Source organism: Melanerpes formicivorus, unplaced genomic scaffold, assembly GCF_026170545.1.
Source record: "Melanerpes formicivorus ecotype bairdi unplaced genomic scaffold, bMelFor1.0.p_v2 SCAF_34, whole genome shotgun sequence".
NCBI classification, from domain to species: Eukaryota; Metazoa; Chordata; class Aves; order Piciformes; family Picidae; genus Melanerpes; species Melanerpes formicivorus.
The window spans coordinates 1,709,320-1,733,154 of NW_027142386.1; the positions used below are offsets into that span (position 1 = coordinate 1,709,320).

Below are 23,835 nucleotides of genomic sequence, written 5' to 3' on the forward strand. Positions count from 1 at the left end.
TGTGGTTGCTCGCTACGGCTCCCTGAGAGGAGGCTGGGAGACCTCCTTGCTCTCTACAGCTCCCTGAGAGGAGGCTGGAGCCAGGTTGGGCTCTGCTCCCTAGGATCAGGTGATAGGACAAGAGGAAATGGTCTGAAATTGTGCCAGGGGAGGGTTAGGTTGGAGATGAGGAAAAGGTGTTTTTTGCTGGAGAAGTGGTCAGGGATTGGCACAGGCTGCCCAGGGAGGTGGTGGAGTCTCCCCATCCCTGGAGGTGGTCAAGAACTGTGTGGCCATGGCACTTGGGGCCATGGGTTGGTGGCCATGGTGGTTTGACTGGATGGTCTTGGAGACCTTTTGCAACCCAAAGAGCTCTGTGATTCTGTGGAGGCTTCTTCCCTCCCATAGCTGGTGTGAGGCTCCCTGCACTGAGGTCAGGCATCACTCAAATATGTGTCTGAACTACCTGTGCCTGCCAGAGTCCACAGGCAGCCCTTGTCCTTCCTGGGCACTGCAGGGTGCTGGGAGGCACAGGATGAGGCCTGGCTTGCTGTGGGTGTTGTGGGGTACAAGGAGCTCTGTGGGGTGCTGTCATTTTCACAGAATCCCAGCATGGTGGGGGCTGAAAGGGACCTCTGGAGATCATCCAGTCCAACACCCTTGCCCCTGGGGCAGGTCACACAGGAACACATGCAGGCAGGCCTTGAAAAGCTCCAGAGGAGACACACAACCTCTCTGGACAGCCTGCTCCAGGACTCTGCCACCCTCACAGTACAGAAGTTCCTCCTCATCTTTAGATGGGACTTCTTATGGTCAATTTTGTGCCCGTTGCCCCTTGCCCTGTCACTGGGGACTACTGAGGAGAGTCTGGCCTCATCGTCCTTCCATCCCTACCCCCTTGGATACTTGCAAGCATTAATAAGATAGCTTTTTATGAATGGAGTCAGCCTTTCTCCATGGGCACTCTCCAGTCTGATCCTCAGTGAATAACTGAGGGCAGAAACTCTTGGGCTTGACCACAGCAATGCTGCTTCTTGGCTGGACTTCAGCTGCACCTAGGGAAGCAGCCAGGCTGTGTACACAGGAGAAGCCTCTGCACGTAGGAATGTGCCTGCATCCCAGCTGCACTGCTCCTGCCCCTCCTGCAGCTGATCTAAGGAGCAGGGACAGGAGGGGGAGGAAAGGTTTTTGCATCAATCAAGTGCTGCTCTTCCCTGCTTCCTCCCCCCACGCCTGCCCCCTCTGCCCCCTTCAGCAGCAGCCCGGTGAAACCAACGCACTCAAATCTCTTCTCCTTTCCTTTCTCTCTCATCTTCTTGTTTTTCTAGATGTTTCCCCTGCCAGTGGCTAATGGAAAAAACAGACCCACGACCCTAGCAAGCACTCAGTTTGGAGGATCAGGTACTGTCATCTTCATTTGTTCTTTTGCTTTGTGTTTTACTCGTGGCACCATCAATGTTTCTCGCAATACATTTGTGTTTGCTCCCCAGAGACCCAGGGTGGGGGGTTCTGCATTCGGGTGTTCTCTGTCTGTTTGGTGCTGGCCTGCTGGGATTGCTCTGGATGATTTTCTTATTGCTCCATGTGGCTCTGGGTGGGCAAAAGCTGCTCTTGCTGACGAGCATCCAGCGGAGAAGCTGCAGGTTGTTGTCCGTCTGCAGCAGTCTGAGAGCTCAAGGCAGTGCTCTCTCCTAAGCTGCTTAGGTGGATGCTTGTCTGCAGGCACTGGGAGTCTTCTGCTGTAGGTCACTGAGAAGTCCTGGTGGTGGTGGTGATGAGTTCCTGAAGCTCAGCTGTCCCAAATGGAGGCTCTGGTGCAGTTTGCTCCACTCAGCTCCTCCAGCAGCTCCCTGGCTGGGATCTTTGTGTTCCCAACAGGACCTTTGCAAAGCCCTCCTGGCCAGATGTCTCCAGGCAGGCAGGCAGCAAGCTTGGCTGGAGCTCTTTCAGCAGACTCAGAGCTGAACCTGGCTGTGGTTTTGGGGTGCTGTTGCATGTCCCACCTTGCCCTCAGAGCCAGCAGCTGCTCCCACTCCCCAGACATGCTGACATCTCTGCCCATCTGACATCAAAGGGCTGAGGGTACCTGTGGAGGGAGCAGGCTGGCAATTGGCAGCGATAGGAGCCTGGCTGGAGGGCACCTGGTGCTGGGTGTCTGGCTGGGAGCTGTGGTGCTGGGTCATTTGAGGCTGGAGTGGAGAATTCCCCAGCTGGGCACAGCGTGGTGCCCTGCCAGGCTCTTGATGCCCGAGGAAGCTGCTCTGTGCCCGGCTGGCCGCAGCCCCTGGCACGCAGGAAGTTAAGTTCATTTGCCCTTCTTGCTGGAACATGCTGATGCCTTGTGAATGGTTAAAACTTGACCTTCCCTGCCCTGAGCTGTCCAGGGAAGCTCCTGGCCGTGGGGAGTGGCTGTGCCCTGGCGCTGGGAAGCAGCCAGGGGTTCTGGATGGCAGTATTGATGCCACAGTGCTGTGGGGCAGCTCCGGTGGGGGTGAGACCTGCTGCGGTGGGATGGGAGCGGTGTGCTCTGCCCTGCTCCTGCCATTTTGAGGCAGGGAAGTTGTGCTGCTTCAGATGGGGCTGCTTAGCTGCGTGTCAAGATGGTTTTGAGCAGACATTTTAACAGGGAGGGAAGCTGGTGAGTGGGTGCTGGAGGAAATTCGAGGGGGAGACAGCTCTCGGGTTGAGCCAGCTGGAAGCTGATCTCTGCAGTGAGCGTTCCCCTGTGTGACTCCTGCTGTTAAAGTCATCCACAAAGGCCACGCTGGCCAGAGGAGAGCAGTGGAGCAGCTCCCAGTTTCCTCCCAGAGGCTGCTTGGCTGCAGGGTCTGTGGTGCTGGCCAGCCAGGAGAGGCTGGGATGGGAGCAGGGCTGTGCGATGCGCGGCCGGACCCCCTCCGCTTGGCTCTGCAGCAGCACTAACGACGGAGAACTTCTGCCTCCCCCCCTCCTCCTTCTCCTCCTCCTTTTCTCTCGGGTGAGTGAAAGGTAATGTTGACACCACCCTTCCTCTGGGCTGCTGCTTTCTGACTCTGGCTCTGAGCAGTTGATGAAAACAGAGGGCTGATGTTATACAACTGAAGGCAGTTGCACAACTGCTGCTCTCCAGGTCTCCCTGGTGGCTCTTTTGTCCAGCCCTGGGCATCCTGGCTTTGAAATGCAGCTTTGGGGCTTGGGTTGGGCCAAGTGTTTCTGCTCTTGCAACAAAGTTATCCCTTGGGCAGTCGTCCTTGGCCTCACCTTTGGAGAGCTGGGGGCAAGTTTTGTTTGTGTGTTGGCTTTGTGACTTATTTCTGCCCCTAAATGTTTGGGGATGGTTTTGTGCTGGTGAATGACTGCAGTGAGGAGCTGGTTGCTGTGCTGTGCAGAGGGGTGGATGAAGTGTGTTAGAAAATCACAGGCTGGGATGAGTGGGAAAGGACCTTTAAAGCTCATCCAGCCCCAGCCCACAGCCCTCCTCCAACCTCCAGCATCCTGGGAAAGGGAGGCTGAGATCAGGGAATCACAGACTGGGTTGGGTGGGAAGAGTCCTGGAAGGTGCTAGGTCCCACCAGGCAGAGTGAGTCCTCTCTGCTGCCAGAGCTACAACCATTGTGTGGCAGCCAAGCTGGACCAGCCTTGAGCAGCTCCTCCACACCTGCAGGGCAGCTAAGCAGCGATGCTCTCCTGTCCCAGTCCAGAGACTGGAGCCAAACCATAGAGCCACAGGCTCATGGAGGGTTTGAGTGGGAAGGAACTTTTCAGGCTCACCCAGTCCAGCCCCCTGCAGTCAGCAGGGATGTCCCCAACCAGAGCAGGTTGCTCAGAGCCCCAAACAACCTGACCTGCACTGGTGCCAGGGATGGGGCAGCTCCAACCTCTCTGGGCAGCCTGGGACAGGCTCTCCCCACCCTCAGGGTCAAACATTTCTCCCTTCTCTCCACTCTCAAACTCCCTCTTTTGGTTCCAAACCATCCCCCCTTGTCCTGTCCCAACAGGCCCTGCTCCAAAGTCTGTCCCCAGCTTTCTGCTCAGCCCTTGAAGCTCTGCAAGGCCACCAGAAGGTCTCCCTGGAGCCTTCTCCTCTCCAGGCTGCCCAAGCCCAACTCTCCCAGCCTGGCCTCCCAGCAGAGGGCTTCCAGCCCTGGCAGCATTGCTGTGGCCTCCTCTGGACCCAAGATGCCAAGTATCACCCTTGTCTCTCTTTCCAGTCTGAATCTTCCTCCTTTGGTTTCAAACCATCTCCCCATGTCCTGTCCCAACAGGCTCTGCTCAAAAGTCTGTCCCTGAAGGATCCAAAGTGTATTAAGCTAAGCCCCAGACAATGCTTAGTGGTTAGTTTCGTAGTTTGTTGACACTGGTTGAGCTTAATTCACTCATTAAGGGCAAAGTGTGGTCAGTCACTCATCTACCCTCAAAAGCATCCCCAGCCTGCCAGCACACTTTGAAGTTGAATCCTCACCAGCCCCAGTGTGTTCAGAGTGTGAAGAGCAGATGGTCCTTGGATTTGGGGAGCCTGACTTGCTGGGGGCTGTGGAGCCATGCTGTAATCTGGACCTGGAGATTAGCTCCCTAAATCTTCTTGCCTTGCAGGAAGAACTGGGCTGCATCCTTAGTGTGCCTCATGTGTGCCAGACTCCTGTTCAATTGATGTCCCAACCCCCTGGCAAAGGTGGTGCAGCACTTCCCTGCCAGGGGCATTCATCCCTCGGCCTGGAAAGCAGAATCAGGCTCCAGTGCACTTGAGTCTTGGCTGGGTGATGTGCACCACAGTTGCAGGATCTCATCAGTGGGGATTGTTGTGGCAGTCCCAAGGTAATAAACTGATGCTCTCATGTGCCAGAAACATTGGTGGGGATGTGGTGCTGAGGGATGTGGTGCAGTGGCAGTGGCTTAGCAGCAGAGGTGGCACTGAGCTCTAGGTGAGTGGTTGGACTTGGTGATCACAGAGGCACAGAATGGTTTGGGTTTGGAACAACAGTTGTAAAGACTTCTTTGTGCTCCAGTGTGCAAGGAGCTGGGGAGCACAGGTGCTTGTTGCAGGAGCTGGCTGGGGTGGTAGCTGGGGATGGGATGCATAGATTCACAGAGTGGGTTGGGTTGGAAGGGACCTTCAAGATCCACCAGTCCCAACCCCCTGCCATGGGCAGGGACACCTCCCACCAGCCCAGGCTGCTCAAGACCTCGTCCAGCCTGGCCTTGAACACCTCCAGGGAGGGGACATCCACAGCCTCCCTGGGCAACCTGTCCCAGTGTCTCCCCACTCTCAGTGCCAAGAATTTCTTCCTCATCTCCAGTCTCAATCTCCCCTCTCCCAGCTCAAAGCCATTGCCCCTAGTCCTGGCACTCCCAGCCCTTGTGGATGGACCCTCCCCAGCTCTCCTGTAGCTGCCTCCAGACACTGGAAGGCCACTTTGATATCAAAGGTTTTCAACAGTTCTGTGGTTCTATGATTTTATGCTTCTGCCCATCCTTGGCCACATGAATTCATAGACTCATGGAATTATTTTGGGTGGATGATCTCATCAGGTCCAACCCTAACCTCCCCTTTCAAACCATTGCCCCTCGTCCTGTCACTGGAAGCACTCTCTGCCCAGCCTTCCTGTGGGTCCTCTCCAGACACAGAAGTGCAGCAGCTATTGATGTCCAGCTGGTCACTGAGGTAGCAGAGGCCTTTGAACCAGTGCTGCTGGAAAAATCACACTGAGAAAATGATGAGGGGCAGTGGCTTGAAAGTGGAGCAGGGCAGATTTAGGTTGGACATCAGGAGGAAGTTCTGCACCGTGAGGGTGGGGAGACACTGGCGCAGGCTGCCCAGCGAGGGGGTGGAAGCCCCATACCTGGAGACATTCAAGATCAGATTTGCTGTGGCAGCCTGCTGTAGTTGGAGGTGTCCCTGCTGCCTGCAAGATGCCCTTGGAGGGTCCCCTCCAACCTGCTGCCTTGTGTGAATCCCAGCTGATATCTGCCCTGGCCAAGCTGCTGCCTCCCGCCGTGGCCTCTGCCTGCAGAGGAACGCAGTTCCCTCTCCCGAGGCCAGCACAATCCCAAGTGTTAAAGCCAGCCCTCCAGCTCTGAGAGCCTTGTTGCCTGTATATATTTGTCTCCTGCTTTTATTTTAAGCTCTGCCACCGTTTCCCTCCTTTTCTGTCCTTAAATGCACCGGGGGGGGGAGGAACTGGTTTCGCTCCCTTGCCGCATGGACAATTCCGCACCTCCGCTTTGCCTTTTCTTGGCAAGGAGCGAGCCAACAATTGCCACTAGGCTGGAGCTGACGTCAGGCAGCCCGTGGCTGCAGCATTTATAGCACATATAGGTCACCACGGGGAAGTTTGGCTTCCTGGGGCTTTGTGCTGCAACTGGTGTTTGCCAGCGCCAGCCGTGCCGCTTGCTGCTGGGGCTGGGGGGTGGTGGGGGGGACGGACTCTCAGGCTCTGCTCATTGTCCTTGCCAGGCTCTGCCTTTGTCATCCCCTCCCCAAACTCTTTTGTTTGTTCTTTGCAGTAGCAAAAGGCATTTCAAGCCCTGTCCTCCATCCTCCATCCCCCCCCTCCCTTGCCTCTCCCCACCTCCATGTCATAGTTCATAAATGACTAATCTGATCAGCAAGGAGCTGCCTCCCTCCCAGTGAGCTTCATTAATCTGTGCCTCTAGCAGGGAAGGGCTCCTGTGAAATTTCAGATGGAGAGGACCCTTGGGAATTGACATGGAGGCAGGAGGGGTGGCAGGAGGCTGACAAGTTTGTAGCCTAGGCTGTGGTGATGGCACCATGGCATGGGGTAGTGCCAGGGCTGTCGCAGAATCAGAGAATGGTTTGGGATGGAAGGGATCTCCAAAGCTCATCCAGTCCAACCCCCTGCACTCAGCAGGGATCTCTGCAACTGGAGCAGGTTGCTTAGAGCCTTGTTGATCCTGACCTTGAATACCTCCAGGAATGAGGCCTCAACCACCTCCCTGGGCAACCTGTTGCAGTGTTCCAGCAGCCTCCTGCTGCAGAACTTGTTCCTCACATCCAATCTCAATCTGCTCTGCTCTCATTTCAAACCATTGCCCCTGGTCCTGTCCCTGCAGGCCTTTGGGAACAGTCCCTCTGCAGCCTTCTTGCAGCCCCCTTCAGGTTCTGGCAGGCTGCTATTAGGTCTCCCTGGAGACCATGAAGTCTCACCTTGGGTTCTTGGCTGGGTCAGTCAGGGAAATAAACCCAAGGCAAAGGGTTGTGTTGGTTTTGGACCTCTCACTCCAATAAGGACATTGAGGTTCTAGAGCACAGGTCTTGTGAGGAGCAGCTGAGGGACCTGGGGTTGTATAGTGTGGAGAAGAGGAAGCTGAAGGGAGACCTCATTGCTCTCTACAGCTCCCTGAGAGGAGGTTGGAGCCAAGTAGGGGTTGGTCCCTTCTCTCAGGTAACAAGCAACAAAAAGAGCCTTGGGCTGCCCCAGGGGAGGTTTAGGTTGGACATGAGGAGCAATTTCTTCCCCAAAAGGGTTGTCAAGGTCTGGCCCAGGCTGCCCAGGGCAGTGATGGACTCCCCATCCTGGGAGGGATGTCAAAGCCATGGAGATGTGGTGCTGAGGGCCAGGGTTTAGTGGTGCCCTGGCAGTGCTAGAAGTTGGACTCTGTGATGACCTGTGAGTCTATCTGCTGGAGTAGCTCATGAGCAGTGCTTTGCATCCATGGTTAATAAGGAGAGTGTGGAAGCACCTCCCCATTGCATCAGAACTGCTCTGCAATGCCAGCTCTGTGTCCTGCCGAAACAGGAGGCCAGGCAGTGTCCCCCGGACAGATGATTGCTTGTGACAAAGAAAAGCTCTGCTAGCAAAGAATCACTCAGCCTTTTTCCTCCCTTTTTGAGTGAAGTCACCATTAATGTCTTTGCCTTTCTGCTTTGTGCTGGGGGCAGCTCCCTTGCTTGGGATCTACAGCTCTGCCCTGGCCCTGTCCTGGGCTGATCGCCAGCAGTGTGGGCAGCAGGGGCAGGGAGGGGATTCTGCCCTTCTGCTGTGCTCTGCTCAGACCCCCCTGCAGTGCTGGGGCAGCTCTGGAGTCCACAGCACAGACAGGGACCTGGTGGAGCAGGGCCAGAGGAGGCCACAGCAGTGCTGGCAGGGCTGGAAGCCCTCTGCTGGGAGGCCAGGCTGAGAGAATTGGGCTTGGGCAGCCTGGAGAGGAGAAGGCTCCAGGGAGACCTTCTGGTGGCCTTGCAGTATCAGAAGAGGCTTCAGGAGAGCTGGGGAGGGACCTTTTGGAAAAGCATGGAGTGACAGGATGAGAGGTGATGGCTTCAAACTGGAAGAAGCTGGATTTAGATATTAGGAAGAAATTCTTCCCCCTGAGGGTGATGAGACACTGGAACAGGTTGTCCAGGGAGGCTGTGATGGTTCCAAGGCTGGAAGTGTTGAAGGCCAGGCTGGATGAGGCCTTGAGCCACCTGGGCTGGTGGGAAGTGTCCCTGCCCATGGCAGGGGGTTGGTGCTGGATGATCTTGAAGGTCTCTTCCAGCCCAACCCATTCTGTGATGGTCTCTCAGGTATGTTCAGAAGGGAGAGTCCCTTCCAGGTCCCTGCTGTGATTTCCACCCCCAAAATCTGCTCAGCGCTTTTTTTGCCGGCGAGGTGATGAGATGAGCCTCATTGTTGAGGCAATTGCTTTGATCAGGGCTAGTTCATAACAGACATCTGAAGCTGGCTGAGCAGGGAGGCTTTCAAAGAGGTACAAGCTGGTGCATGTAGCAAACGTTGAGTTCCAGTCGCCTGAACAAAGCCAGAGCATTCTCCCTGGAGGGAGGTGAGTCCAAACCCCCTTTGAAAGCTGCTTTAAACAGCCTTCAAACTTGGATACCTGTGGCAACAGCACTGAGAGTAATAAATTCTCTGAGAGATGAGGTTGTCTCTTTAATTGGTGCTATGGGTGAGCTGTTTGAAGATTTAATTCTTTTGTGTGTGCACGAAGAAGCTCCCAAGGTTGGGTGAGGGGAGGCTCTGGAGCCCCGGGCAGGAGGGTGGTGTCTGCTCCCCAGCTCTGCTCTGGGCTGCCCTTTGCCTCCCCAGCATGACTTTGGCTTTCTGATGGGTTTTGGTTGTTTAGGGGGGGGTGTTGGGGGTGTTGTTTATTTTTCTAATGAAAAATCTAAAGCAAGGTTCCTTAATGCATAGAATCACAGATGGGTTGGGTTGGAAGGAGCCTTAAAGGCATCCAGTTCCGATCCCCCCAGCCATGGGCAGGGACACCTCCCACCAGCCCAGGCTGCTCAAAGCCTCATCCAGCCTGCCCTTGAACACCTCTAGGCAGGAGGCAGCCACAGCCTCCCTGGGCAACCTGTTCCAGTGCCTCACCACCCTCATGGGGAAGAGTTTATTCCCAATGTCTCATCTAAATCCAGTTTGAAGCCATCACCCCTTGCCCGGTCACCCCAAACCTTTGTCACCAGTCCCTCCCCAGCTCTCCTGGAGCCCCCTTCAGGTGGTGGGAGGCTGCTCTGAGGTCTCCCTGGAGCCTTCTCTTCTCCAGTTTGCAGCAAGCCCATCTAATGTAGGGTTGTGGAATGGTTGAGGTTGGAGAAGAGCCTTTGAGCTGCCGGAGGAGCCCGGGGCCGTGCGGGGCTGTCAGCGCAGAGCTCCGGCTGCTCCGCCGCATGGCACCGAGGGAAGGAGGAGCTTTTATTAGCAAGGATGTCTCACGTTTTCCTCTCCTTCCCACATGTTCTGCTCCTGCTGAAGTGGGAGTGATGGGCTTGGCTTGCTATTTTGATAGATGCTGAAAGGCAGACATGAGGTGCACAATATGGGACTGGATCTTGAGGAGCTGCTCCCTGCGCCGAGGAAGGGCTCTCAGGCTGCCTGCCCCCTGCTCGTGCCAGGGCTCTGTGAGTTCCCAGGGCCTGGGGCTTGCAGAGCTGGCACTGCTCACAATGCCACAAAGCCAGAGCAGAGCAAGGTACTTGTCAGACCCCCACCTGCAATGCTGCCCCCAGTTCTGGTGTCCCCAGCAGAAGGACACAGAGTCCAGAGCAGGCCCCAAGGATGATCTAGTGGAGGATGTCCCTGCTCCCTGCAGGGGGGTTGGACTAGGTGACCTTTGGAGGTCTCTTTCAACCTAAACCATTCCATGATGCAAGGGTTGGAGCAGCTCTGCTGTGAGCACAGGCTGAGGGAGCTGGGGGTGTGCAGCCTGGAGAAGACTCCAGGGGGACCTCAGAGCTGCCTTCCAGTACCTCAAGGGATCCTGCAGGAAGGCTGCAGAGGAACTTTTCCTGAGGGTGTCTGGAGCCAGGCCAAGGGGGAATGGTTTGAAGCTGAGGCAGAGCAGGGTTAGACTGGAGCTGAGGAAGAAGCTCTTTGGTGTGAGGGTGGTGAGGCTCTGGAACAGGCTGCCCAGGGAGGCTGTGGATGCCTTCTGCCTGGAGATGTTCAGAACCAGGTTGGATGAGGCCCTGAGGAACCAAGTCCAGTTGGGAGGTGTCCCTGCTCATTGCAGGGGAGTGGAGGAGATGATCTCTGAGGTCCCTTCCAACCTGAGCCATTCTGTGATTCTTTCCCTGTAAAAATGGCTTTTTGGCCATCATCAAAGTTCAAGAATCAGCTTTGGCTTGGCCAAGTCAGGCTGGCAAACCTGTGAGTGCTTGGTAGCCTTGGAGGCAGACAATCCCTGCAGCTCCCTGCTGCTCCTTGCACCCCTGGAGCATTTCCATTGCTGCTCCTGGGGTGTGGGAGGGTGCTGCAGGGCAACACCCAGGGTGCTGCCCCCCCAAGCTTCCCAGCAGCAGAGCTGTGCTGGGCTCCCCTGAGCTGGTCAGGTGTGTTCCACAGCTCCCTGCTCTCTCTGTGGCTCTGCCTTGGGGAGCCTCCTGCTCTCCCTCTCCCCTTTCTGCTCCCTGTTTTTCCCGTTAACCAGGATACAGAGAGCAGGGCTGGGAAGAAAAGGGCTTGGAGGGGCTGAGAGCTGGGGGCAGGGAGTGGCAGGAAGTGGCAGGGGTGGGGGAACAAATGGCAGGGAGATAGCTTCACACCTCTGTCCCTATTCCAGTGTCACACCCTGGTTCCAGCTCTGATCCTCATGTCCTGGGGTGCATATTCCTGCTGCCAGAGCTTCCCCACCTGGGCAGCTGCTTCTCCTGCACCTTGGCAGTGAGGATGGATCATGAAGCCCTTCCCCTCTCTCTCTTTCTCTGTTGTCTCTCTTCAAATTTGTTTTTCACTAACCCTGAATTCATGGACAAGGCTGAGAGTGAGGCTGAGAGCGAGGGGGTCCCAGCAGGGCCAGGGCTGGAGTCTGGGGGACATGCAAGGAGTGAGCCTGGGAAAGGCAGGAAAAGAGCAGCTGAGCTGTCGGGGCAGTGGGAATCCTCTGACAAGCAGCTCAGTGCTTCTCCAGCAGCTGGGGAGAGGCAAATATGGGTCCCTTATTCCAAGAAGGATACTGAGGGGCTGGAGCAGGCCCAGAGAGGGACAACGAAGCTGGAGAAGGGTCTGGAGAAGAGGGCTGGGGAGGAGCAGCTGAGGGAGCTGGGGGTGGTTAGTGTGGAGAAGAGGAGGCTGAGGGAGACCTCATTGCTCTCTACAGCTGCCTGAGAGGAGGCTGCAGTGAGGTTGTCACATACAAGTGACAGGATGAGACGAGTCAGCCTCAAGTTGTACTAAGAGAGATTTAGCTTGGACATGAGGAATGATTTTTTTCCCCCAAAGGGTTGTCAGGCCCTGGCCAGGCTGCCCAGGGCAGTGATGGAGTCCCCATCCCTGGAGGGGTTTCCAAGCTGAGGGCCAGGGTTTGTTGGTGCCCCTGCAGTGCTGGGGTAAGGGTTGGACTCTAAGATCTTAAAGGTCTCTTCCAACCAAGCTGAATCTGTGATTCTGTGAAGTGTGACCCAGGCTCTGGCTGGGATGTGCCGAGGTTGAGGGGCTGAAAGGATGCACATTGCACAGGAAGGGGCTTTTGGGGGTGTTTGTCTGGGTGGGTTTGGTGGGGTTTGGTTTCATCCCCTCCACCCCAGGGAGCAATCAGTCCTCCAGGCTGGACTTAAGAGGAAAGAGCTCAGGGAGTGGCAGGGAGCTGGAGGTGCATTGAGAGCTTTTGCTTGGGAACTGCAGATGTGGCACAGACCTTGTAGGGGATTTGAGGTGAAGCCTCAGCAGTGCCCATCCAGGGGCACAATCCCTGCCCTGCTCCTGCTGCCCACACCATTGCTGCTCCAGGCCAGGCTGCTGGTGCCCTTCCTGCCCACCTGGGCACGTTTCTGGCTCACATTCAATTGCTGACACTCAGCACCCCCAGGTCCTTTTCTGCAGGGTTGTTTCCAGCCACTCTGCCCCAAGCCTGGAGCCTTCCTGGGGTTGTTGTGACCCAAGTGCAGGGCCCAGCAGATCAGCACTGCCACCCAGTTTGGTTTCATCTGCAGACTGACTGTGTGCAAGCTCAGGCACCTGCTTTTCCTTTAGTAAGAGGAGTGGTTGTATATTGACCACATCTGATGTTGTTACCTTGTCCTGCTGCTGCCTCCTCAATCCCAAGGGCCAGGCTCTCATCACAGATGGGTTTGTGGAGGTCAGCATGCTCAGGGTTTGGCTCTGCCTCAGCCCCCCTCAGCTGCTGCTCACACAGGACTACACCAGTGGCACGTGTTGGTGAGCCCTTGGCTCGGCATCCCGGCTTGAGGCCTTGTTGTGCCCTTTCCAAAGGGCAGAGATGGCTTTGGAAGGGGCCCAGCAGCTCTGGCAGGCATTGCTGCTGGCCCTGGCTGCTGCTCATTTCACATTCTGCATGCTCTGTGGGGTGCCCTGCTCCAGCATGTGTCCCTCGTGGCACCACTCACTGCCCAGTCCACCCCCACTGTTGAAGGCCCTGAGCAGTGAAGCTCAGATTGGAATGGTGATGACTTGTGGTCTGAGCAAGAAAGGGGGGTCCTGAAGGGCTGCATTTGATGCCTGTGGCTGTTCTCTTGCTTTGCAGGGCCTCACCTCTAGCCTGACCCTGTGCTCTCCATCCTTAAATCAGCTGAAGGATGCTATGAAGGCATCTTCTCTGCTGGCCAGCACCCAAAATCACTGCTAAAGGTGACAGTTTGGGTGCTCCTCTAACCCAAGAGCAGGCTTGGAACCCAGCAGGGTAATGGTTTTATTGAGTGGGATGATGATGGTGATCCATGACCTCAGCTAGAAGAAGGAGCATCCAGCACAAGAAGGACCTGGAACTGTTGGAGAGGGTCCAGAGGAAGCCACAGAGAGGATCAGAGGGCTGCAGAACCTCCCCCATGGGGGCAGGCTGGGAGAGTTGGGGCTCTTCAGCCTGGAGAAGAGAAGGCTCCAGGGAGACCTCAGAGCAACCTTCCAGTACCTGAAGGGCTCCAGGAGAGCTGGGGAGGGACTGGTGACAAGGGCTGGGAGTGCCAGGAGGAGGGACAATGGCTTTGAGCTGGGAGAGGAGAGATTGAGAGTGGAAATGAGGAAGAAATTGTTGAGAGTGAGGGTGGGGAGAGCCTGGCACAGGCTGCCCAGGGAAGCTGTGGCTGCCTTCTCCCTGGAAGTGTTCAAGGCCAGGCTGAGGCCTTGAGCAAGCTGGGCTGGAGGGAGGTGTCCCTGAGGCCTGTGGCAGGGGGTTGGAACTGGATGCTCTTGAAGGCCCCTTCCAGCCCAACCCATTCTGATTCTATGAAATGTTGGTACCCTGTAGCCATCAGGGTGAAGTTGTGAGCACCTCTGAGCACTTTGGGATGCAGACCCAAGAGCATGGGAAGAGTCCATCAACTGAACATGGCAGGCAGGTGAAGCCCTCTGGGCCAGCACCATATCCCCTCCCAGACAGTGCTGATGGAGCTGATTGTCTAACCTGGGCTGGTCTGGCTGCTGGCAGCAGCCTGGCAGGACTTGCTTAAGGGCAGGAGTGGGGATGCTCTGCCTGCATCAGCTGAGAACCTGCCCTGGGGGTGGCATCCCAGCATGGCAGGGCTGGGAGGGACCTCTGGAGAGCATCCAACTGCTGCCTGAACAGGGTCACCTAGAGAAGGTCACAGAGGAACACATCCAGCTGGGTTTTGAATGTCTTCAGAGATGGAGACTCCACCACCTCTCTGGGCAGCCTGCTCCAGGGCTCCCTTCACTTACAGAAGTTCCTCCTCATGTTCAGATGCAGCTTCTGCTGGGCAAGTTTGTGCCCACTGCCCCTTGGCCTGGCACTGGGCACCACTGAGCACAGTCTGGTGCCACCCTCCTGACAGCCACCCTTGAAGTATTGCTGAACACTGATCATATACCCTTCAGGCTGCTCTTCTCCAGACTGAAGAGCCCCAAAAGCCAGGAGGCAGTGCTGGGAGCTGGGTGCCTGTCCCAGGTGGAGCAGGGCCCTTGGTTCAGGGAAAGCTCAGCCACACGACTCTGCCTCTGCTGTCTCTTTTGTCTTGCTGCTTGCTCCCCTCCGAGGCTCTCCCCACTTCTGCTCAGCCTGTTCTACCTGCTCCAGGTACAGGAGTGCAGGCTCCACCCTCCCACCTGCTGGCAGCTGCCCAGAGATCTCCCCATGGCACAGAGGGCTGCCCAGCGGTGAGGCCAAGGCATCTGTCTCAGCTGGGCCCAGAAGGTTGCCCACAGAGATCCACAGAATGGGTTGGGTTGGAAGGGACCTTCAAGACCATCCAGTTCCAACCCCCTGCCATGGGCAGGGACACCTTCCATTCTGTGCCTCTGGCTCCCCAGGGTCTGTCCTCTTCAGGAGGAGGAGCAGGAGCAGCTGCTGTGGTCTTTGCTGTCTTAAAGCCTCTTCAGCCTTGGCTTGGGGTAGGACACAGGGTGGCAATTTTGCCATCTAGTTCTAGAGACTCTGGCTTTGGCTGTCCTCTGAAGAAACATTAGAAGAGAAAAGGAGCTGACCTGGGAGTGAAGATTTCTTGACTCAGCTTCTGAGCATGTTTGTGGTGGCTTTTTTGGTGCTCTTCTTGCTGCTGTGGTTGATGTCTCTGGAGGGAGGATGTCTCCACAGGACCTCCCTCCCCTGCTAAATGAGGGAAAGAGGCCTCCAGGACATCAGCCTCCCTCATGAATTTTCCAGTTCCCTTTGCAGGGAGCCCAGCTCCAAAGCCACCAGGGAGGAAAGCCTAAAAGCCTTGTGTCCATCTGCCTGCTGACCCTGAGGAGCTCATCCCCACCTCCAGAGGAACCTCAGGCAGCAGCTCCCTCTAAATTTAGCTGGAGATTGCGTCACCAGCAGGAGGGAGGTGAAGGCAGTGTGGCAGAAGCTTTTTCTAGCAGGGGAGGCTCTGTGGTTAGACAGAGACCCAAAATAACTGCCCAGGCTTTGTCTTGGACTGGCTGGGGGTGAGGCTGGGAGCAAGGGCAGCCTCCAGCACCCCAGGGTGTGCATGGAGGTGGAATCCTTCATACCCAGTGGGGCAAAGGACAGTTGACTGGAACAGCTCTTATATGGGGACAGGTTGAAAGAGCTGGGGCTGGAGAGGAGGAGGCTGAGGGGGGGATCTCATCAAAGCTGACAAATATCTCAGGGGTGGGTGGCAGGAGGATGGGGCCAGACTCTTCTCAGTGGTCCCCAGTGACAGGACAAGAGGCAATGGGCATAAAGCTGAACATAGGAGGTTCTGTCTAAACATGAGGAGCAACTTCTCTGCTGTGAGGGTGGCAGAGACATGGAGCAGGCTGCCCAGAGAGGTTGTGGAGTCTCCCCTGGAGACTTTTAAGACCCATTTGGATGCACTCCTTTGTGACCTGTGCTCAATGCCATGGCCCTGCTCTAGCAGGGGGTTGGACTCCATAATCTCTTTGGGTCCTTTCCAACCCCTAACACCCTGCGAGCTGTGATCTTCAGGGATGGGGACTCAAACACCAACCTGGGCAACCTGTTGCAGTGTTCCACCACCCTCATGGTGCAGAACTTGTTCCTAACACCCAGTCTAAATCTGCTCTAATTTCAAACCATTGTCCCTCACCTTGCACTCCCAGCCCTTATCACAGGGCCCTCCCCAGCTCTCCCCTTCAGGTACTGGAAGGAGGTGGTGGGTCTGGGTCTGGCCAGGGAGGTGCCACAGCAGCTGCTCCTTGTCTCCATCAGTGCCTCAGCACCACAGCTTCACAGCACTTCTCCTTGTCATAGCATCACAGAATGGGTTGGGTTGGAAGGCACCTTCAAGGTCATCCAGTTCCAACCCCCTGCCATGGGCAGGGACACCACCCAACAGCCCAGGTTGCTCAAGCCTGGCCTTGAATACTTCCAGACAGGAGGCAGCCACAGCCTCCCTGAGCAACCTGTGCCAGTCTCTCCCCACCCTCAGTGCCAAGAATTTCTTCCTCATCTCCAGTCTCAATCTCCCCTCTCCCAGCTCAAAGCCATTGCCCCTGGTCCTGTCACTCCCAGCCCTTGTCAATAGTCCCTCCCCAGCTCTCCCCTTCAGGTCCTGGCAGGCTGCTCTGAGGTCTCCCTGGAGCCTTCTCTTCTCCAGGCTGAGCAGCCCCAGCTCTCTCAGCCTGTCCCTGGAGCAGAGGTTGCTCCAGGCCTCTGCTCACCCTCCTGGCCCTTGTTGGTGAGTGTGTGACCGCTGTGTGGAGAGCAGGGAGGTGCTGTGCCCCCCGTGCTTTGCCAGGGAGGTGCTCTCCTCCCAGAGGCTGGGCAGTGCCCTGTTTCCATTGGCACACAAAGCAGCAGCCATTTAATTAGGAAAAATTCCTCCTGACCTCCACCATATGCTGCTGCTCTCCTCGGATTTGCATTTGAAAGTCCAGCTGCATTTCAATGGGAAGCTGGATTTGATCCCAGTGATGAATGGCCCCAGAGGCCTGGGGAGGTGGAGATGCCTCCCAAAGCCTCTGCCTGGCTTTCTGTGCTTTTGCTTTTTCCCTTTCAAAACTAAAAAGCTAAAGCAAGGTTCCTTAATTTATAGACTCAGAATGGGTTGGGTTGGAAGGGATCTATAGCCGGGGGGGGTTGGGCTCTTCTCCCAGGCAATTGGCAGCAGAATAAGAGGACACAGTCTCAAGCTGTGCCAGGGGAAGTTTAGGCTGGAGGTGAGGAGAAAGTTCTTCACAGAGAGAGTTGTTGGCCATTGGAATGTGCTGCCCAGGGAGGTGGTGGAGTCCCCATCCCTGGAGGTGTTTAGGAGGGGATTGGATGTGGCACTTGGTGCCATGGTTTAGTAGTCAGGAGGTGTTGGGTGGCAGGTTGGACTTGATGATCTTTGAGGTCTTTTCCAACCTTATTGATTCTGTGCTTCTATGATTCTAAGATCATCCAGCTCCAAGCCCCCCAAGGAGAGAAGAGGAGGAGGAAAAACTTCAGCCTTGGTTACTCCTTGGCTGGAGCAGTTCTCCCTTTGGAGCTGCATCACCACCTGGGCCACAATGATTCAGAGATTCAGAGTTTGGAACAAGTCATAGTCACAGAATGGGTTGGGAGGGACCTTCAAGACCATCCAGTTCCAACCCCCTGCCATGGGCAGGGACACCTCCCACCAGCCCAGGCTGCTCAAGGCCTCATCCAGCCTGGCCTTCAATACCTCCAGGGAGGAGGCAGCCACAGCCTCCCTGGACAACCTGTTCCTTCTACCTGAAGTCGACTTTGTCTGGGTGAGTTGTTGTCCCTCTGTCCTCTGCAGAGCAGAGCTTCTGCCCCAGAAGAGAGGGATCAGATTTGCTCTTCAGCAGCACCTTCTCTGTGGTACCTCTGCTCATGACCCAAAAGCTGAGCCTGCTGCTGAGCCTCCCCATGCCCTGGGGCTCAGCAGTGGCTGCTCTGTCCTTGTAGGTCTGGAGAAGAGGAGACTGAGGGAGACCTCATTGCTCTCTGCAGCTCCCTGAAATGAGGCTGCAGTGAGGTGGGGATTGGTCACCTCTCCCTAGGATCAGGTGACAGGACAAGAGGAAGTGGCCTGAAATTGTGCCAGGGGAGGGTTAGGTTGGAGGTGAGGAAAAATTTCTTTGCTGCCAGGGTGCTCAGGGCTTGGCACAGGCTGCCCAGGGAGGTGGTGGAGTCCCCATGCCTGGAGGTGTTCCAGAACCCTGTGGCCGTGGCACCTGGGGCCATGGTTTGGTGGCCATGGTGGGGTTGGGTTGCTGATTGGATGATCCTGGAGGCCTTTTCCAACCCAAACATTTCTGTGATTCTCTAACTTCAAAAGCACTTTGGCATCAGCAGGCAACTTCTCTTTCCAAAGGCATCTCCATGGCCCAGCCACACAGGCTCAGAGATGGCTTTGCCTCCATGGCAGGAGCCTGGGGAAAGCTCTTGCATTGTTTTCCCCATGCCACACATCACCTGCAGGCCTGAAGAGCTTTGCTGAAGCTCCAGTGGCCCCAGCTGGGGGCTGAAGCACGTTGGCTTTTCATTGTGAGTTCCTTGCAGGCCCTCCCCAGACAGGGATGTGGCTTCTCTGTGGCTGTGGCTTCTCCAGAAGCATTTCACAGCCCCTGGAAATCAGGAGTGATGGCACCTGAGGGACCTGGGGTTGTTCAGCCTGGAGAAAAAGAGGCTCAGGGGAGACCACCTGGCTCTCTCCTTCCTAAAGGAGGTTGGAGCCAGCTGGGAGTTGGTCTCTTCACCCAAGGAACGAGTGATAGGATGAGAGGCAGCAGCCTCAAGGTGCACCAGGGGAGGGTGAGGTTGGACATTAGAAGAAACTTCTTGACTGAAAGGGTTCTCAAGGCCTGGCCCAGGCTGCCCAGGGAGGTGGTGGAATCCCCATTCCTGGAGGGATTTCAGAGAGGCAGAGCTGTGGTGCTGAGGGCCATGGCTCAGCCCCAGCCTCGGCAGAGTTAGGGGATGGTTGGACTGGAGGAGCTGAAAGGGCTTCTCCCACCAAAACCATTCTGTGGTCTCAGTGCTGCTGGGAGAAGAGCAGGTTAGGAGCTGGGGCTGGGGCCATCCCCTCACTGTCTCAGAGCTGCTTGGCCCTTTCCCCTTGGCTGGGGGCTGGATTTTTCCCCTGGTGTGAGGGAGGTTTAACCTGGGTTAAGCTCTGTAACAAGCTCAGCGTTGGGCTGCTGGGCTGAGCCTGCTCACGTGGCTCTCGGTGACCTCTTGCCTCACCTACCTGGCAAAAAAAGCCCTGAAGAATCACTCCACATCCTGATTATTTCACATCCTCTGCCTCTGGGCCTCTCTCTTTGGAGGATCACTTGGGTGCTGGGTTGGCCACAGTGCACACAGGAGGTTGCCACAGGTTCCTGACTTTTGCTCTCCTTTCTCTTGGCCCCTCGGAGATCAGCTTCAGTCGTGAGGAGAGTTCTGGGCTGGGGCTTTTGTTGTCTTGATGCAGCTGAACCAATCTGATTGCATTTCCAGACCTGGGGAATAGAACAACAAGGCAGGAAACTCTGGTGGTTTGGGGTTTTTTTCAGAAACAGGAGAATTGAAGTCACTTCCAAGTTATCCAAGGCTCCAGTTGGGAAGATCTTTCCCTTTCTCAGTTCCTGTTGTCATGAGGGCTTCTTGGCTACCCTGTGCAGCACCCTGCTCCTACTCTGAGGGCTGCTGCACTTTGTGCTCCCTGCTGTGGTCAGCCTGGACCTGCAGCAAGCATGAAGCTGTCCTGGGTGCCCAAAAGAGATGGATGATGCCTTCTTCCTGAGAGCTGCCAGGCCAAAGGGGCCATCCCCATCCCCCAGTGTTACCTCTGGGGCAGAGACCCTCACACACACTGATTCATAGAAAGGGTTGGGCTGGAAGGGACCTCAAAGCTCATCCAGCTCCAACCCCCTGCCATGGGCAGGGACACCTCCCACCAGCACAGCTTGCTCAAGGCCTCATCCAGCCTGGCCTTCAACACCTCCAGGGAGGGGATATCCACAGCCTCCCTGGGCAACCTGTGCCAGGCTCTCCCCACCCTCACTCTCAACAATTTCTTCCTCATCTCCACTCTCAGTCTCCCCTCTCCCAGCTCCAAGCCATTGTCCCTCATCCTGGCACTCCCAGCCCTTGTCCCAAGCCACTCCCCTGTGCTCCCTGTCAAGCTCCAGAGGAGCAATCTGGAGAAGAGCTCAGCCCAATTGCCTCAAAATGGCCACTTCCCTCTGCCCAGAGGAGGATGTGGTGCACCCAGTGGCTTCCCATTCTCCTCCCCAATCCCTGCATATTCTCACCATAGCTCCCACAGCCTTGGGCTGGGGCTTGGCTTTGGCTGCAGACAGCCAAAAGCACCCCAGGGCTGAGGGCTCTGCAGGTTAGATGTCCCCAATCACCCCAGGGCTGGGGGCTCTGCAGGTTTTGGTGTCCCCAAGCACCCCAGGGCTGGGGGCTCTGCAGGTTTTGGTGTCCCCAAGCACCCCAGGGCTGCGGGCTCTGCAGGTTTTGGTGTCCCCAAGCACCCCAGGGCTGGGGGCTCTGCAGGTTTGGTGTCCCTAAGCACCCCAGGGCTGGAGGCTCTGCAGGTTTTGGTGTCCCCAAGCACCCCAGGGCTGCGGGCTCTGCAGGTTTTGGTGTCCCCAAGCACCCCAGGGCTGCGGGCTCTGCAGGTTTTGGTGTCCCCAAGCACCCCAGGGCTGCGGGCTCTGCAGGTTTTGGTGTCCCCAAGCACCCCAGGGCTGGGGGCTCTGCAGGTTTGGTGTCCCTAAGCACCCCAGGGCTGAGGGCTCTGCAGGTTTGGTGTCCCCAAGCACCCCAGGGCTGGGGGCTCTGCAGGTTTTGGTGTCCCCAGGCTGCTTCTCCCCTCCCAGCAGCCAGCAGGGAGGCCCTGGCCAGCAGAGCCATTGTGCCCTGGCAGAGCCCCTGTGCCCTGGCAGAGCCCTGGCAGAGCCCCTGCAGCAGCAGCATTTGCCCTTCTTTGGCCATGCTGTGGGCAGGCAGTGAGTCACTGCCCCTCGGCCCCACAGTTACCCTGCTCCTGCCTGCTGTTTGTGTTGTGCAGCCAGCAGGATTATTTATAACTCAGGCCATTGTTTCAGCAAAGAGCAGGAATGACTTAGATGACTTCCTGAGATTGGAGGGCTTGGGGTTTTTGGTGGTGTTTTTTTTTCACCACCCCCTCAGTATTTTTTTTTTTTTATATTATTATATTTTTTTTTGTGAGCTCTGTCTTTCCTTCCAAGTATTATATTCACCAGTTGGATGCTTTCCCCCCACATCTTCCCCCCTCCTGCCTGTGCATTTGTGCTGCTGACAATCCCGCTGCCGGTGCTGCTCGGGCTCTGAAGGCCCTCCCCAGGAAGAGTCACAGAATGGCCCAGCCTGGAAGGGGCCTCAGGGCTCAGCTCCTCCATCCCCCCTGCCATGGGCAGAGACATCTTCCACCAGCCCAGGCTGCTCCAGGCCTCATCCAGCCTGCCCTGGAACACCCCCAGGCAGGAGGCAGCCACAGCCTCCCTGGGCAGCCTGTGCCAGAGCCTCACCACCCTCACACCCAAGAACTTCTTCCTCAGCTCCAGCCTAACCCTGCTCTGCCTCAGCTCCAAACCATTCCCCCTTGGCCTGGCTCTAGACACCCTCAGGAGAAGTTCCCCTGCAGCCTTCCTGCAGGATCCTTGCAGGCAGCTCTGAGGTCTCCCTGGAGCCTTCTCCCCTTCAGGCTGAACAGCCCCAGCTCCCTCATAGTGTCATAGAATCAGTCAGGGTTGGAAGGGACCACGAGGATCATCTAGTTCCAACCCCCCTGCCATGGGCAGGGACACCCCACACTAGATCAGCCTGGCCAGAGCCTCATCCAGCCTGGGCTGAAACACCTCCAGGGACAGGGCCCCAACCACCTCCCTGGACAACCCATTCCAGGGCTTCACCACTCTCATGGGGAAGAACTTCCTCCTCACCTCCAGCCTGAATCTCCCCACCTCCAGCTTCATTCCACTCCCCCTAGTCCTATCCTCAGCCTGTGCCCACAGCAGAGCTGCTCCAGCCCTTGAATGATTCTTGTGGTGTCCTCTGGACCTGCTCCACCAGTGCCCTGGGAGGGCTGGGGGCACTTCACCTGGCACGAGCAGCTTTCACCACCTGGAGCCAGCTTCAGGGCTGCTGGGGACCAGGGCAGAGGGCTGCACCTTTGTGCTCCAGTTTAGCCTTTGTCACTGAAGCTGCTGGCTGGGGCCATTCCAAAGGTCTCAGCTGAGCCTGGGGCTGCATCCTGGGCTGCTTTGGGCTGCTTGTACACCAAAGCCATCTCCATGCTGCTGGAAAGGGCACATCCAGCCCTGGGGAGGTGGCATTGTGGGCATAGAAGAAGCAGGACTTGAGCTCCTGTCCTGGCACAAGCAGCCACTTATCATCCTGTGTGGACAGTGTTCACCCTGCATCCTGCAGCTCTCCTGGTTCCTCTCCTCCTCCTCTTTTATCCTCCTGGCTGCAGTTAAATTGCTCTTGATGCTGCAAGGCCCAGCAGCCATCTCTGTTCTCAGTAAGCTCTTCCCCTTCCAGTGGGTTGCCAAAGGGTGCAAAATGCAGAGAAGGGGCAGGGGATGCTTTGGTCAGCTCAGCTGATGCAAACCTTCAGGAGGGACCTCCAGGTTGAGCCTCCTTGGGGAGCAACACCCAGAGAGCAGCCCCCCAGTGGCAGCCACCCCCAGCTGCTCCTTACCCAAGCAGCCCAGGTCCTCTTGGGATCTTCTTGCTTGAATTTGGGGCATCAGACTCTCACTGTGGGTTTGATTTAGACAAATTCTTCATCAGGCTGAGTGAGATGCTCTGAGCTGGAGCCTTGCTGGTGCCCATTTCCTTCTGTAGCTGCTTGTGGGCAGCGGTGTAGTGAGGAGCCCCTGAGGAGAGCGTGGCTGCAGCCAGGGCCTGGGCTCAGAGCAGCTGAGGAGGAAGAAACCTTTGATGCCTTGTGGTCAGCAGTGATCCTCCAGAGCTCCTCTCAGTTTCTTTTAGCTCAGAGCTCAAAACTTAGTGCTCATTTATTTTGAAGTTGCTGTTTGCAGCCCAGATGCCTTCCAGAGCCTTCCTTCTCCTCTCCCTGGGGGGAAAAGCTGCCTCGGAGCCCCTCCAGCTCTGGATGCTTCCTGAGCAGGGCTGCAGGGAAGCAGTGGAAGGGGCTGGTGATGGCCTGGGCTGTCTCCTGTCCTCTCCCTTCTCAGGGCTGGCAGCAGGGAGGTGTTGCTCTCCCTGTGCTGGCTTTCCAGGAAAGCTCCAGGGGCAGCATGAGGCTGATCCAAGTGGAGCGACGCCGGCCTGGGAGTGCCGCTCGGAGGGGAACAGTTTGGAGTGGAAAATGAGTGCTGAAGTGTGGCCTCTGGGGTTTCTCCATGCTCTTCAGAGCTGGTTCTGCTTTCCAGGTTTCTTGTGGTGCAGAGCACTAGGTGTGGGTCAGGAAGTGGAGGAGTGTTGATGAGGTCCCAAGCTTTGGGGAGAGCTGATGCTGTGGGAAGGGCCTGGGAACTGAGGCAGCTCAGGGCACTGATGCCCAGAGCCATGAGCTCACAGCAAGCTTGCTAGAATTGGAGATGCTTTGGAGCAGCCACTTAGCTTGCTTCATGTAAGAGCTGGTCCCAAAGCTGCCTCAGCAGGGTGATTTCAGGAGCTCCTCCATCCAAGAAGATTCCTGTGCCAGCTGCTGGGCTGCCTCCTGCTTGTTCTTGCTCCTCTGAGGTTTTCAAGCTGCTGTTTCTCTGGCTGGGGCACCCTTCTGCTGCCTGCTTCCCATCCCAGACACTTGGTTCTTTCCTCCCCTAGCTGGAATCTACAGGCTGTGATCTTCCCAGTAAAGCTCTGGTGTGATTGCTGGGAGCAGTGGCAAAAGCTGAGCCCGGATGGCAGTGAAGAATTGCACCTTGTGCCTCCCACTGTGAAACCACTGCAGCTTGGGGCCTCTGAGAGCAGGACATAGGATCAGAGAGTCACAGACTGGTTCAGGTGGGAAGGGACCCTCAAAGCTCACCCAGTCCAACCCCCTGCAGCCATCAGGGACATCCCCAGCCAGAGCAGGTTGCTCACAGCCCCAAACAACCTGACCTGCAATGGTGCCAGGGA

General features: G+C 56.6%; 1 protein-coding gene across 16 annotated transcripts in view; it reads left to right on the forward strand.

Annotated features, from left to right (window-relative positions):
• Positions 1 to 23,835, forward strand: part of TCF3 (transcription factor 3) — a 106,521-nt gene that overhangs the window by 11,969 nt on the left and 70,717 nt on the right. For all 16 annotated transcript variants that reach the window (XM_068156328.1, XM_068156316.1, XM_068156315.1 and 13 more), the window contains exon 3: positions 1,308 to 1,380. In XM_068156328.1, the coding sequence (XP_068012429.1) occupies positions 1,308 to 1,380 (73 nt within the window). The remainder of the gene's footprint in view (positions 1 to 1,307; positions 1,381 to 23,835) is intronic.